Source organism: Acanthaster planci, linkage group LG02, assembly GCF_054643075.1.
Source record: "Acanthaster planci isolate LZ-2023a linkage group LG02, COTS_SCS, whole genome shotgun sequence".
Classification (NCBI taxonomy): Eukaryota; Metazoa; Echinodermata; class Asteroidea; order Valvatida; family Acanthasteridae; genus Acanthaster; species Acanthaster planci.
The window spans coordinates 3,440,165-3,453,992 of NC_141778.1; the positions used below are offsets into that span (position 1 = coordinate 3,440,165).

The window sequence follows — 13,828 nt, forward strand, 5'->3', positions numbered from 1 at the left end:
TTTCCCTTGAAGACTTCGTGTGCGAATAGATTCCCAGAATCTATCAAATAGTGATATTTAACAGCTTCTGGTAAGAAAGAAAAATAATCAAAGAAAGTGGAAAATGTCAAATTCTTTCAAATTACTTTGATGCCACATGAAAGACTATTAACTCTTATGAACAAAAAAGTTGATCTCTTAAAAAAATCACTTCATTTTTCATTGGGACCCATTTTCGTTATTCTTTGTGTTTTTCACCTTACTTAGGTCGTTTTCCAATATTCAACTTCGGCTCCGTCTTTGGCTTCAACTGTTTTTCACTAGCTGACTTTAAAGCTGTAAGCTCAGTAATTAGTCTAATAGTGCCACAAAGAATCAAATAAGATGTAAGAGAGCCAAAAATTACAGTAATCCAATGTAATTTAAACACTTCAGGCCCACAATCGGAGATTGGTTTTGGAAACGAAACCTGAGACGGAGACGAAGTTGAGTATTGGAAAACGGCCTTATTGCCCAATTTTCACACTTTTGTCGAATTCCCCTCGGATCATGTGTGATACTTTCCGGAAGATTGGTAAATCGTTCGTATCTATCAGCTCATTCCTTCAAGATTGACTCGAGCCATTTGTTTGAAATGTGGTTCGTTTTTCATGCGGATTCAAATTTCCGCACCGAGTCCGATCGACAACGGTCCAAAATGAGATGTCCGGATTTGGGGCATGGCATGCACGTACACGCGCACACACCTGGAATACGAGTGCGTTTCGGTACGAGTTTACTTTTACTGCATTGCACCAATATGTACAACGACGTCAGATTGCCCGACTAAAAGGCACAAACGAAAGCTTTCTGTTCGCATTCATACGGTTTTCTTCTTGCGTGATACTTTCTCATTAGAGCTTTCAAGATATTCGTCGCTATTCACAAGTAACGAAATGTTGACTTCACTTTCAACTTTTGACTGTTACTTTCGATTTTCGTAGCAAAGACTGGCAAAACATTGGCAGAAAATGGTTTTCTATAGTGTACGAGTTAGCAGAAGGGACTTTTAAGTGTTTAAATTCTAATCGGTATGGATATGAGGGGCAAACAACAATATCTGAGCTTGATCGATTATTTTGGGGTCCACCTGCCTGAGTCAAGAGCCATTTCACTGGTTTCTGCCTGTATAGTGGGATTCAATACGGGTCATGAACGTACATGGGATACTTTTCAAAATCACGGTAACCGTTGTACGCGCAAGACTGTACGTTTGTAATTATGTCTGTGGGATAAGTACGTTCAAAATTCAGTTAAAGACACGCCTACTTGAACTGTCAAAAATGCTTAGAAACGCCCGTTAGACGCCAAATGAATGCAGTTTGTTATATTATTTAAACCTTATCGGCTGAGATTGGAGCCTGGGGCTGTGGGATGAGGTAATTGCCAATCATCTCCTGGCTGGGTTGATATATCTGCAACGCAAAGATTTCTGGATTTTGCTGAAAATCGCATGATATTGATGCCAGGCTGCACTGCCCAACGTGCGAATCATCGAATCTCACAGGCGCCAATTTAGATTGGCCAACATACAATATTTTCATCCATAGATCTACAGCGCAATCTATCATCGCTGAACGGGAATTAATGGTGGATCTGATTCACAGTACGGTAGGCCATAACGAAAGTGTGAGTTAACTCTTCATTTTTGAAATTTGAAAGAATCAGTGAAAGAATGAAATAAGATTTCCTGTCAAATTAGTGCAAGCTACCTGTCTATTCTAAAGAATAATTTCGTATTCGTCTTAATACATACTTAATAGTGTTTTACGCCAGATTTGGAAAAAAATAATCGGAGGCGTACCTCACATGAATTCTAAAATAGTCTGATACCCTCCCATCCAACATTATAAAACAGATTCGATGAACGAGGTAAAATGGCTTTTGTGGGACTGAGGGCCATTACTAACTCGATTACCCGATGTTGCACAGTACTGAGTCCACGATTTACTGTCTTCATACATTTTATCCTATCGTCTTTTTAACTGTCCGTTTTGTCGCAACAAATGATTCTTTTTTGTTTTTTGTTTGGTTTTGTTGTTGTTTTTTAGAAATCATGCTGGCTCATATAAAACCTTGCACAGGTATGTATTACATGGACTCTTTGAAATAAAAGAATCCGGGGCCACTGTTCCCCGGTGACGGTCGCTCTGGTACAAACCCAACAAAAATGCTGTCCGCCACTAGAGGGGGGCCGTTGGGAGTGTCAGCTGAAACATGGCTGTGCCACAGCTGTGGGCTGTGGTACTGCATCCGTGTTAGAATGAGTGATCCTGTCTCGACACGCCACATGAATTGGCCCTAAACGTCGTTCAGCATCACCCAAATTGACAGGGCTAATCACGCGCGTTAAATCGCAGCTACCTACCGCTCCCTGAGGGGACGGGGACGTGACCAGTCCATGCGTTTATTATGCTTGTGGCTTATCCACCGTGAGCTGAAGTGCACCCTCACCGGCGAGAGAAACACAGTCTGATAGTAAAAAGTTTTCCAACCGGGTTCTTGCATACATTGTGTTCGGCGTGCACGCGAAGAACATAACATTCCAGCATATATTTCGTTTTGCGTACTCAGTGTGCCCCGTGCCAAACGTGCATAGACTTGCACGCCTACGCAGTGAGTTCGTACCAAAGGACCACAGGTTTGTGATATGTGCAAAGGACAGTCAATTTCATTTCAAAACCCCGCCCTCTTTTGTTCCCGCTCGGAGCAGATATCGAGGGCGAGTCTTGGATATGAGAGGAGTATCCACTCGCCCACTCGCCATAGTTGGTGTGTTGGTCTTTGGCGGGTTGAAGTGAAATGAGATTGAATGCTGATGAATGAAGTTTGAAGTCTTTGGACTGTCAAGATTGTTTAGTTATACTGGTGCGAGTCCACATCTGACATTATCGTGCTAGAAGAAGTTTGAACTGAATACTGTCTGAGGGGTAGGGCACGTATGTCCATCCCTCCCACTTAGTTTGTGAGCATGCGCTAAAATTTGGCAAAGTCACTTTCTGTTACTTGTTAAAATGGCGACGCCAGCCAGTAAACGACTATACCCAAATCCATCTGCACTGTGTAAAGATTTTCTGAATTTATAGCAGAGAAATATAATCAGGCCTCAGATTTCATTTTGTGATGTACTACTTGTTAATCATAAGTGACATTTCGGAGAAAATGGGGTGAAAGATGTCTATGTACATGTACGTTACATTTCAGAACGTAAAGAAGGGTAATTTATAATCGAAATTTTTTCATTTCTCTCCAGTTTTCCCACGCATGCTGCATATCTTGGTAATTGAAGGAGTATTTGAAAAAAGGTACCATGTTATGTTTAAGCTATTGATATTCCTTTAATAGTTTTATTCATTTGAACTTTGGCTCTCTTTCGTTTGGTAGTCGGCACGTATACATGCACTACTACGGAGAAAATATTCTCGTGCAAGATATTCAATTCGCAATAACTCCAAATTTTACCAGTGTTTTTATCGGGTCTTAATACATACGGCACTTTATTTCGTTTGTGTAGCTAAACTGGACAAGCGGTTTTAAAATGGGAAAGACCGTGGATGTATTTTCTTTCATATCTGATTGTTTTAATTTCTTTCAAATTAATCACCTTTTCGGAATTTGATTCAAATTTTGTGCAACTGGGTTCATATAATACGGTGGTATAATGTTGTCTTATCAATTTTTAGCTATTAACTTATCTCCATGAATTTTATTTGTTTGTATTTTGTAAGAAATAAATTATGGTCTCTATCAATGGAAAGAATTGTCGGAACGATGTCTGAGGTTGCCTGGCTCAAAATCCACAGTAAAGTGATCGAGTGCGCATGCGCTAACCGTCTCTCAACTTAGTGGCGCACAAAGGGATGGGAGTGAACATACGTGCTAGGGATGGGTAGCCAGTTCAAAAACTGTAGAGTGCATGCGACTTGCGTTAACCGCGTTTCGCTCTGTCAACCATAGGCCTATGGCCGGGTTGCATGCATGTGCCGTGACTTATAAAAGCGAAGCCTTGTGCGTGGCGAGTTAAAGCTGTTACAGTCAAAGTAGGATGCCTTTAAAATGCGTACACCAACTGAGAAAATGCAAAGATTACGGTGCTCATGTTAACAGAAGATGTAACTCGACAGACGTCAACAGTAAAACACAACTTAGAGAACGACATAAGGTGTCAGGTACATAATGCCAAATGCCGGTTGCTCCAGGATTCTGCGGGACCTACCTTCGCTGGGCCGCATAAACACATTGTAGAGAAAGTTCGAGTGAACTTGTTTTCAGTTATGACGACTTGCATAATGCGAATGCGAAGTGTAATGCACTGCACTATGTTGTTCCCTTCCCAGGTAAGCCATCAGTATAACGCCAACCGACAAGGGAACCACTGAAGAACCTCGCCAACGGGGAAATTCAATCGATGGAGACAAGTCCTCGAGCCGCTTAGTGATTGGACACCACATCGTGGAGATCTACACATGTTGCTGCCTTGCAGGGATTTTACCGTTTTTGAAGCCTGCTCTTTGGCCTTGACGACGCAACACTTTTAAAAGTACCGTACGTTCAGGACAGGTCGTTTATACAGTATACCTACTACGCTATTTCAGACATCGAACAAGTGAAGTCTGAACAGCAGATGAAGCATCTTGGTACCACGGACGCGGTGTTATCCACACGTCTTTCAGACAATCAAACAGCTCACATTTGTCGAATTGAAAGTTAGACAGTGGGTAGACACATATTTTTAAGGCCTTTGAAATTTTGTGTTTTGAAGTTTCTGTGGGCAAATATTAAGTGTTCCTTTCACAGCGCATAATGGAAGGCTCCTATTTATATTATTCTTACAACCTAACAAACACCACCCATGGGGATTCGACAACCCATCCTCTTAGACTTGGCGTTGCGGTGTTTGTTGTCATATTGAGTCTAGTCGGTCTCGTGGGCAATGTCTGTATGGTGTACGCCATTCTGGGGCACCGACACATGCGCACCTTGCCCAACGTGCTCATTTTGAATCTGGCGGTGGCCGACCTGCTCTACATCCTTATTACCACGCCCATCCACACCCGGCACGAGCTCAACCCGAACTGGCACCTGGACGAGGCAGCCTGCAAGGTCAAGAACTACCTGGCCTTCGTGGCGCAGCACGCCAGCGTTTTCGCGCTTGCCGCCCTCAGCCGCGAGCGCCACACTGCTATCGTCGGGGGGATGGAAGCGCGCCACCGGGGAGCCGTCATGTCTTGGTTGTCCAGCAGCCGATGCGCCGTGTCCACGCTTTGGTTGGCTGCTCTTACCGTTAGTGTCCCAACCTTGGTCTTTGCTCATGTGCAGGAGAAACAGTGCCGATATTCGTCCAGCGATCCCACTCTGTCAAAGGCCTACGAGTGCGTGCATTTCTTGGTGGGCTATCTCATACCATTATTCATCGTGGGAATCTACTATATGAGGATCGCTGTTTCGCTGTTCCGGAGTACGCACAGGTTGGTGGACTTTAGCTAATGGTTGGACGGCAACCTTGTCCTGTAACGTGGTTTTACGGTCCTGCCAGATGGTTTCCAACTTCATCTTGCGCAATTATTTGGCATTCAATCATTACAGATTAAAACTTGGCTTAGTCTAATCTAATCACTCGTCCCCAACGATTGAAACTAGGGACCTGACGATTTAAAGTTAAAATCACTCTGAATTTAAACTGAAGAAGGTTTAGAAAAAAATCCACTTTCAGTGGGAAATCTAGTGAAATCCCGATTGGAATAAGGAAATTTCAGTCGTCTGGTCTCTAGTTTCAAATTGGAGGGAGAGAAGTTTCACACGAATATATAAATATAGAAATTTTCACCCTTTCAAAATCCACCCTTGCAGTGTTACCAAAATATTACATTGCATAATTGACAGATACCACGTAGAAGCAACATATTAACGTAAGATAGACCTTGGATACCGGTCGACGCAAATGCAACATAAATATAGACCGATGTCAGACGAAACCTGTAATCATCATTGATGACACCTTTATATGTCACCATGAGTCTAGGGTTAGGTTTTCTATCAAGGCAGAGAAAAAGGGTGCTGAGTTCGCCCAAAGTATTGCAATGGTTGATATTAATAATATAAATGATACTCCTCGATTAAAACCTTTTCTTAGACAATGAGGTGCTCTTGAATTGGACAAATTTCCCTTATTTCTGCTTTGAGTCTAATCATAATTAGGCACGAATTTAAACGTTTGCCCCAAAGACTAAAACCTTTTGTGTTTATCAGTTTTCAGAATGAGTATATGGGCGACGCCATGGCCAAGCAAGTACGTGTTCGTAAGCGCCTTGCCTTCTCTGTGCTCGTCATCACCATTTTCTTCGCTGTCTGCTGGTTCCCGTATTTCTACTACTACCTTTGGATCAATTTCACACCGCAAGAGGACTTCCTTATTCAACCGTTCCCCCACGGGACAGACATTTTGCGCTACGTCGGCTTCGTCATGCCTGTGATCAACACTGGTCTGGATCCCTGGATCCTCTTCGGCATCAGCTCGCGGCACCGAGCCTGCCTGGTCCGTTGCCTGACTGCGCGCGCGTGCGGCTGTAAAAAAGTCGCGCTCAGGAAAAGGGACAGTCTGAGCATGCGCACAATGACGACATCCCGCAAAGCTGACAAGCAACGAACGACCACCGGAGCTGGTACAAGCTTCTCTCGCCTCTCAAACGCATGAAAGATGAAAACAACCACACCCGTAAATAGACTGGCAGAAAAAGAAATTTAACAATCTGTCACTTCTGATGTCTGCTTCGAGAGAATTTTTTAGATTCAGCATTAGTTACAGGCTGATTCAGGCTTAGCCTCGAAAATATCAGTCTGTCGGCAGTCATGTGACAAGGCCAGTGCCAAGGCCAGAGTCGTAGAGGTAGACAAGAGGCCGAGTTTCAGAGTACCATATTCCAGTGCCTTCGTTTCACATGGTCCATATGTTTTCCTGTTCTTTTTCAGCAGTCGTCGAGACCCATCTAAATTCGTTTTAAAATGAATGCTCTTTCATACAAGCATTCTTAACTCAAAAGAAGTCATTCAATTTCGTTATCTGAACTCTTTTTCGAGAAATACGTTCATTCGAATTCAAGTAGTCGTTTTGTTTTATTCATCACAGGCCTTAGGAAGAGGTTGATGAAGACTTCGATTTAGTCAAACGTTTCTCACGTGTGTGAATTCAATTTCGTTCCTATATTGTACTCTTTCTGTTTCTCACGTGTGTGAATTCAATTTCGTTCCTATATTGTACTCTTTCTGATTCGTATTTGTAAATAATGGTGATATTTCAACTGTGGATCATGATAGGCCTACAGCTCACTGACTTTGCACCAAAAACGGGCGGCCCGTGGTCCTATTGTATACATAAAAGTGAGCATTACAGATATGGAGGGGTCTGTGAACGCGTCTGAGGGCAATGCAACAGAATACGGTACATCTAAATGGCTGGCACACTTGGTATCAAGAGAAATAATTTTCTTCAGATCGATAAGTGGCCGTATCAGGTTGTCACGATAAGTTGTCGACTGGAGGAGCGCATAATACTCCAGTAAATCAAGAGATATGAGACGAGTTAGAACGTCTGCTGAATGGAAATCCATCTTTTACTCTGAAACGGATGGAAGGTGCTCTGCAACAAGCTCTGCCAAACCTACCGTTTCTAGCAGCACCATCGCTAGAACCGGTACGGCACGCCTGTGACCCTTAAAGGGTAGCTGCAATCAATGTTTTTGATTATAAACATGTGCAATGCACCTTTGTACCTCAGTAAACATTATTTTCAATTTTGGTTTCACTTTTTCACAGGGTATCCTAATGCCTTTTTGTTTTTATGTTAATGAGTATTTCCATTTTCATGAGCAAAACTGATGTCATCTCAGTTACATTGATTTGTACACAAAAAAGTCCTGTGTTTTTTTTAGATTTTCCTGGACTAAGTTTTCTGTTCTTTGCTGATATGATCCATTGTTGTTTATGTGCACATCAATAAGAAACCATCATTCGATTTCGCAGAAATATCATTAGGAAATTCTGGGTTCATAATTTGAATTAGCTGCAATGAATTTTTTCTTTGGCATAATTTTTCTGCATCTTTGTACTTTTCTTCAATGTATGAATACTCTTACACACACCTATTTGGTTAAATGCACAGAAAAGTGCACACTTTCAAACAGTCAAAATTATCTATGTTTTCCAGGAAAACTGAGGGCGCTGTTAATGTGAAGTCATCTAGGGAAGACATGGTTCAGTGCAAAGTATTTCTGTTCAAATCGTGGACCAAGAATTTACTAACTGAAAAACTTCTGAGAGAGGGATTGGTCGTTTATTATTGCTATGCATATAAACAACAATCACTCAGCTAAGAAGAGAAAACTTAGTCCAGGAAAGTCTACAAAAACACAGGACTTTTTTTGGTGTACAAACCAATAGAATATTAAGTTAGTTTTCTTCCTGAGATGACGTCACAATTTTGCTCATGAATATGGAAATCACATCAGCATAAAAACCGACATATCCTTTGAATTAGTGAAACCAAAGTTAAAAATAAGGTTTACTAAGGCACAAAGGTGCATTTTACAGGTTTGTAATCAAAAACATTGATTGCAGCTACCCTTTAACTCTTAACTTGACATCGTCCGAATAATTGCAAACAGTATAATGCCACCAGCTCTTGTACATAGAGTGAAGACAAAAAACATAAATCCCCTGATTTGATTCATGAATTCAAGAGACAAGAGTGAACACAAAGATTAATGATACAGAGAAATTATTTAAACCAGACAATGATCAGGGAGCAACCGAACGTTGAAGAACGACTTAGAGTGAAAGACAACCATAATAAATTCTGTGTCAATTCTTGCAATTTTTGACTTTTTTTCTATTTCTCAATGTTTAACTGTTTTACAAAGTTGTTTTTGTTTAGGCGGGGCCTATTTGTTGTCTTTTCTTATTTTGATTAACTTTTGTAAAATTTTTAATTGAAATCTAATTGTTTTCTTTGTTTTATATTCCTGTATATAATAATTTGTTTCTGTGTTCAGGGCCCTCATTAATAGCAGTAAGTCTTATTGACGAGGCTACCCTGAATAAATAAAACAGAAAATAAATGTGTGGCAGGATTTAGTAGAATAAAAATAGAATTTTTATAAGAATTTATTTTAGTAGAATAAAAATAAGTACATAGGGCCTATCAGTTTATGTTGCACTCGCAGACTTTTTCTGGTTAATGTTGTTTTACCTGGTCATACACTGTATAATTATAGTACTTAGTTTTTTATGTTCAGGGCCCTCATTAATTGCCGTAAGTCTTACTGACGAGGCTACCCTGATTAAATAAACAGTAAATTAATAAATATTAGAAAGTAGCATATAAATTTAACACTCAAAGTGTAAAGTATAACGAAACAAAGAAAAGCAGGCGCAGTTAAAAAGGCATCGCTGCGTCGATTACAAAAGACAGCAGCCATTACACTCAAGAATTGTGAATTATGTGCTTTTGAATGCTCGACGAGCATAGGAACGAACCTAAATGAGAAAGCCAAAGTCCAGTGCGCCCGAAAACGAAATTTAACACACTGATGGGGAAGAAGGAATCCCACTGGACAGAATTGAAAAAATTGACACGAATCTGAATAAGCAGTGGCGAAACTGAACGTTGGTTTGGTGAGATTAACGGAGAAGACTTGTATTACGCAATTTCGTTCATTTCTCTGACATGGGGGGGGGTCATCGCGACGGGACCGGGTACCTGCGTACCCGCCCGCCTAATTGTGTTTAAAACAGACAACAAAATATTCCATAAACCTTTATGTGAAAGGATTGATTATGGTTTGATGAAGCAGCCAACAACTGAACCGCTTTTGAATTCCAGTGTTGAGGAAAGGCTTCTAAAATTATTCATGATTTAATGTACAAAAAATTTCCAGTAGCGTAAAAGACAGTTAAATAAATTATACTGGAATCAATGATAACGATATGTAATATGAAAGTAAGTGACTATAGATTTTCCCGGTTAGTTTAAGAATTCTTTACTTAAAAATTGCTTAAACGAAGGTTTAATTTCGTCAAACCCAAAATGTTGCTTCAATTTCGAACACCACTAGATTTTACCTTCAGAGCATTGTAAACCACTAAGTGACTATAGATTAAATATAGGTTTTCCCAGTTAGTTTAGCAATTCTTTAATTTAAAATTGCTAAAATGAAAATTTAATTTCGTCAAAGAGGGGTCACCCACCCTAAATGTTGATTCAATTTCGAACACTACTAGATTTCACTTTCAGAGCATTGTAAATCACAAAAAACATACACGCTTATTTGTCCAATTTATTGTCATTTACGTCTCATCACTCCGTGAATGGCGTTGAATCGGAAAAGCAAATTCGTTTGTTGTCATCCATTTTACCAATTTAATCCTTCAATAATATTCGTCATAGAATGTATCGTTAAAATGAATGTATCGTTTGAATTAGCGGTTATAGACGTCATTATTTGTTGTTGTGATTCAAAATTGACTAAGAAAGAATAGACCGAAGAAATCAGGCATAATACATAATTCACTGTTATTTGACTTTCTTTTGTTAATTAGATTAAGGGCCAATGCTTTGTATACCAGTTTATATCATTGATGAAATTGGATGATTAAATCGGTAAAATGAACGACAAAAAACGAATTTGCTTTACCAATTCAACGCCATTCCCGGAGTTAGACGAAAATAACGGTAAATAGGACGAATAAGTGTTTTTTGGTGAATTACAATGCTCTGAAAGTGAAATCTAGGGGTGTTGCTTCGAAATTGTAATCAACATTTAGGGTCAGTGACCCGTCTTTGACGAAATTAAACTTTCGTTTAAGCAATTTTAAATGAAAGAATTGCGAAATTAACCGGGAAAACCTATCGCAAAATGAATTGACAATATATTAAAGTACATTATAGCAATTAAAGAGTCGTAGACGTAAGTGTAATTCTAAGTACTTATTGTAGTGTTTAAAACATCGCTCGATACACTGTGATACTTAAAAACGTATCTAAGTTTAAAAATTAGTTTAGAATTTTTCAGAAGCTGATTAACCGCTGGCACGGAAAATAATTTCGCGGGATGGCAGTGGCCGTGGAAGCAGTGCAAAATACAACCAACTTCAAAATTCGAGTCACCTTGGGTTTCACAAATGAACTATAGTTTGGTACATTAAAAGAACTGAGGTCATTAAACGCCAGCAAGTGGGCTTATGACCACGCTGGTGCAGACCAGTAAATAAACTGCCATAGCCAACAGTGATAAATACCAGAACTTCAAAAAATCTTGCGAATTTCTCGGGCGTTCGAGACACACATCAAAGTTCGCTCTATGATTTTTCATTTTCTTTTCGAATTTCCATTCATTAACCGATGAATTTTGGAGATGTTTTTTCCACAGGTCACCGGTGCTCACCACTACAAAGCAGTTGTAAAGCCCCTCGCCACTTTGAAAAGTCGATGCCTACACTTCTCGAACTATAGAAGGTTTCCTGCATCAATTTCTTCCAAATCTCACTCAGACACAAGCTGTCATTCGTTTTGGTCACCTAAGCTTTCTTTTCTACAAATCTCCAAGTTCATGGGCCAGAAAATGTTCTATTTCGTAGAGAATTTGAGTGCATACAAATTGTTTTTTGGCCTGAGCAAGCAATTTTCACCCTTAGTATTGTTCCCGAATGACCTCACGCGCTCGATTCTGGGCATGCCCTATTGGAATACCTGCATGAATTAACTCGTTGATTTGAATTCATGTAGCCTACCCGTGGCGATCTTTCGGTCCGAGCTGCACTTGTACCATTTTCCTGTACTGTGTACTTGGGAGGATCTGGAATACGTTAATATAGGGTCCATGAAAAGGCACATTGAATGCAGTGGCCATTGCTGTCATACTCTAGGAACAATGGTTGCTTAATTAAAAAAATTGACTGTAAAAATTTCACTGTGTATCTTCCTCTGTAGCAGGATGGCCTAGAAGAACGCTCGAGAGCCTTCTGTCGACCATGTTTCATTATTGTTATTTATTAACAGTGATGTAAAGTTGTGCCGGATATTGGGGGATGGGGAATTGTTGTTGGGAAGATGACTAGCCCGGCCATGAATATTTGAAGAGGGAGTGGATGGACATGGAAGTGACACTGTACAGGGAGTGGTGTTTATTATATGCTGAATTCATGCTTAATCTCATATCAGGACGGCATATGATTTATGGCTGTTTAAAATTAATCTCCGGGAATATCAGGACGGCATATGATTTATGGCTGTTTAAAATTAATCTCCGGGAATACATTTTGGTTTTGGGGAAGTCCAAACATTTCGTCACAATCAGCTCAGATTTTTCTCTCACTACAAAAAAAGTGTGGGGGATGATTCAATTGTCCACCCTCCCCCAACTGTGGGGTATACACCCCCGAAATCCCACCGGGATTTACGCCCTTGATTATCATACTCATTTTTAAGATAAGAATTCAACAAAGAATGACACATTTCAGTTATACCTAGCTTTCATATAAAGACATGCAGACGCAGAGAGTGTTTCCAAATTGTTTCCCATGATATGCTACGTGATCATTCCGACTGACGCCAACACAGATGTAGAAAATAGGCAACGTTGGGTACATGTTCAACTTGTAGCCGGATGTCTGAGTGCAGGGTATATAGGCTCTCATCTGTGTCCCTTTTGAGAACCACATATTCGACCCATTTTCTCTGTATTATACCAGGCAAGATATGGGTCGGAGGGGTACCCGCCTTACCTGTCCAATCCCTAAACACACTCTAGACTACTGTTACCTAACACATCCCCCTAGAAGTCTTTATGTAAGGAATTCCTGAGATTCCGATCAAACAATGACCAACAAAAAGGCGAGGGTTCTCTCCGTCCCATATCTTGCTTCAAATGCTCTTTATGACTAATAAAATAAAGCCCCAGTTGTCAACAAAACAGGTAGCCTGAAATGAAAGTGCTAGAGCTTGGCTTCAATTATTAAAGTCCTATGATCACTTGAAAAGAACCTTTCAAACAAAAATATCAGGAGTTTCGGGCGCCATTTTATTTCAATTTTTGGATGTGATAATGTCACATGTCGTCTCTTAAGCATCATCCTGTCCGCAATCTTTACGATCATAATTATGGAAACTCGGCCTAATATATCCAGCATTTTCAAAAGGGGGGTGCCCGGCATTTAAAAGAGGGGGTGCGCAAATCCAAACAGGCATATTTTCGATGATAAACTCTATTTCTAAAGTTATTAAAGGTAAGAAGGTAAAGTCCCTAAAACGAATTGAAATTTTTTTTTAAATGAAAAAGGGACGTGGCCAGCTCGTGCTCGCAAAAGTGTCTCAGAAAGAAATATGTTAATACGAAATATCACGTGATCGATTCTCGACCGACAAAAATCACATTATCTATTATCGTGGTATTAAAATGTACATTAGGAGTTGCTTTTGGTCAAATACCTCGTGACTTGACTTCAGAATGGAGAACATGTAATGGACTTGTCAGGGTTTGACTACAATATTGCCTCCGAATTTGTGATGTCAACGGACGATCTCACCGCTGTTCAAAGGGACAGATTTATTTTTCCTTTTGTAATAAAAAAATCATAATTCGTCGGGTACCCGACAGAAGGGCATTAGCGCACTTAGGCCCTTTCGCCTAGAAGCATGATCAAAGCAGAAAAAATGTTCCCGGCAAAAGGGCGTAAGAAATACACTCTCTTTATTTAGTAAAAACGGATATAATTTACTACAAAATCAACTTGGGCTGTACAAAAAGCAACCTTTGAG

The 13,828-nt window shown here is 40.2% G+C and overlaps 1 protein-coding gene across 4 annotated transcripts in view; it reads left to right on the top strand.

Moving 5' to 3' along the window:
* The window catches only part of LOC110975358 (neuromedin-B receptor-like), a 36,706-nt gene extending 28,136 nt beyond the window's left edge, over positions 1-8,570 (top strand). For 2 of the 4 annotated variants that reach the window (XM_087132822.1, XM_087132823.1), the window contains 3 exons: positions 3,272-3,323; positions 4,356-5,486; positions 6,268-8,570. In XM_087132822.1, the coding sequence (XP_086988948.1) occupies positions 4,822-5,486; positions 6,268-6,712 (1,110 nt within the window). In that variant the 5' untranslated portion in view covers positions 3,272-3,323; positions 4,356-4,821 and the 3' untranslated portion in view covers positions 6,713-8,570. The remainder of the gene's footprint in view (positions 1-3,271; positions 3,324-4,355; positions 5,487-6,267) is intronic. The other 2 variants (XM_087132821.1, XM_087132824.1) reach the window with 1 other exon arrangement.
* Positions 8,571-13,828: the final 5,258 nt, after the last annotated feature.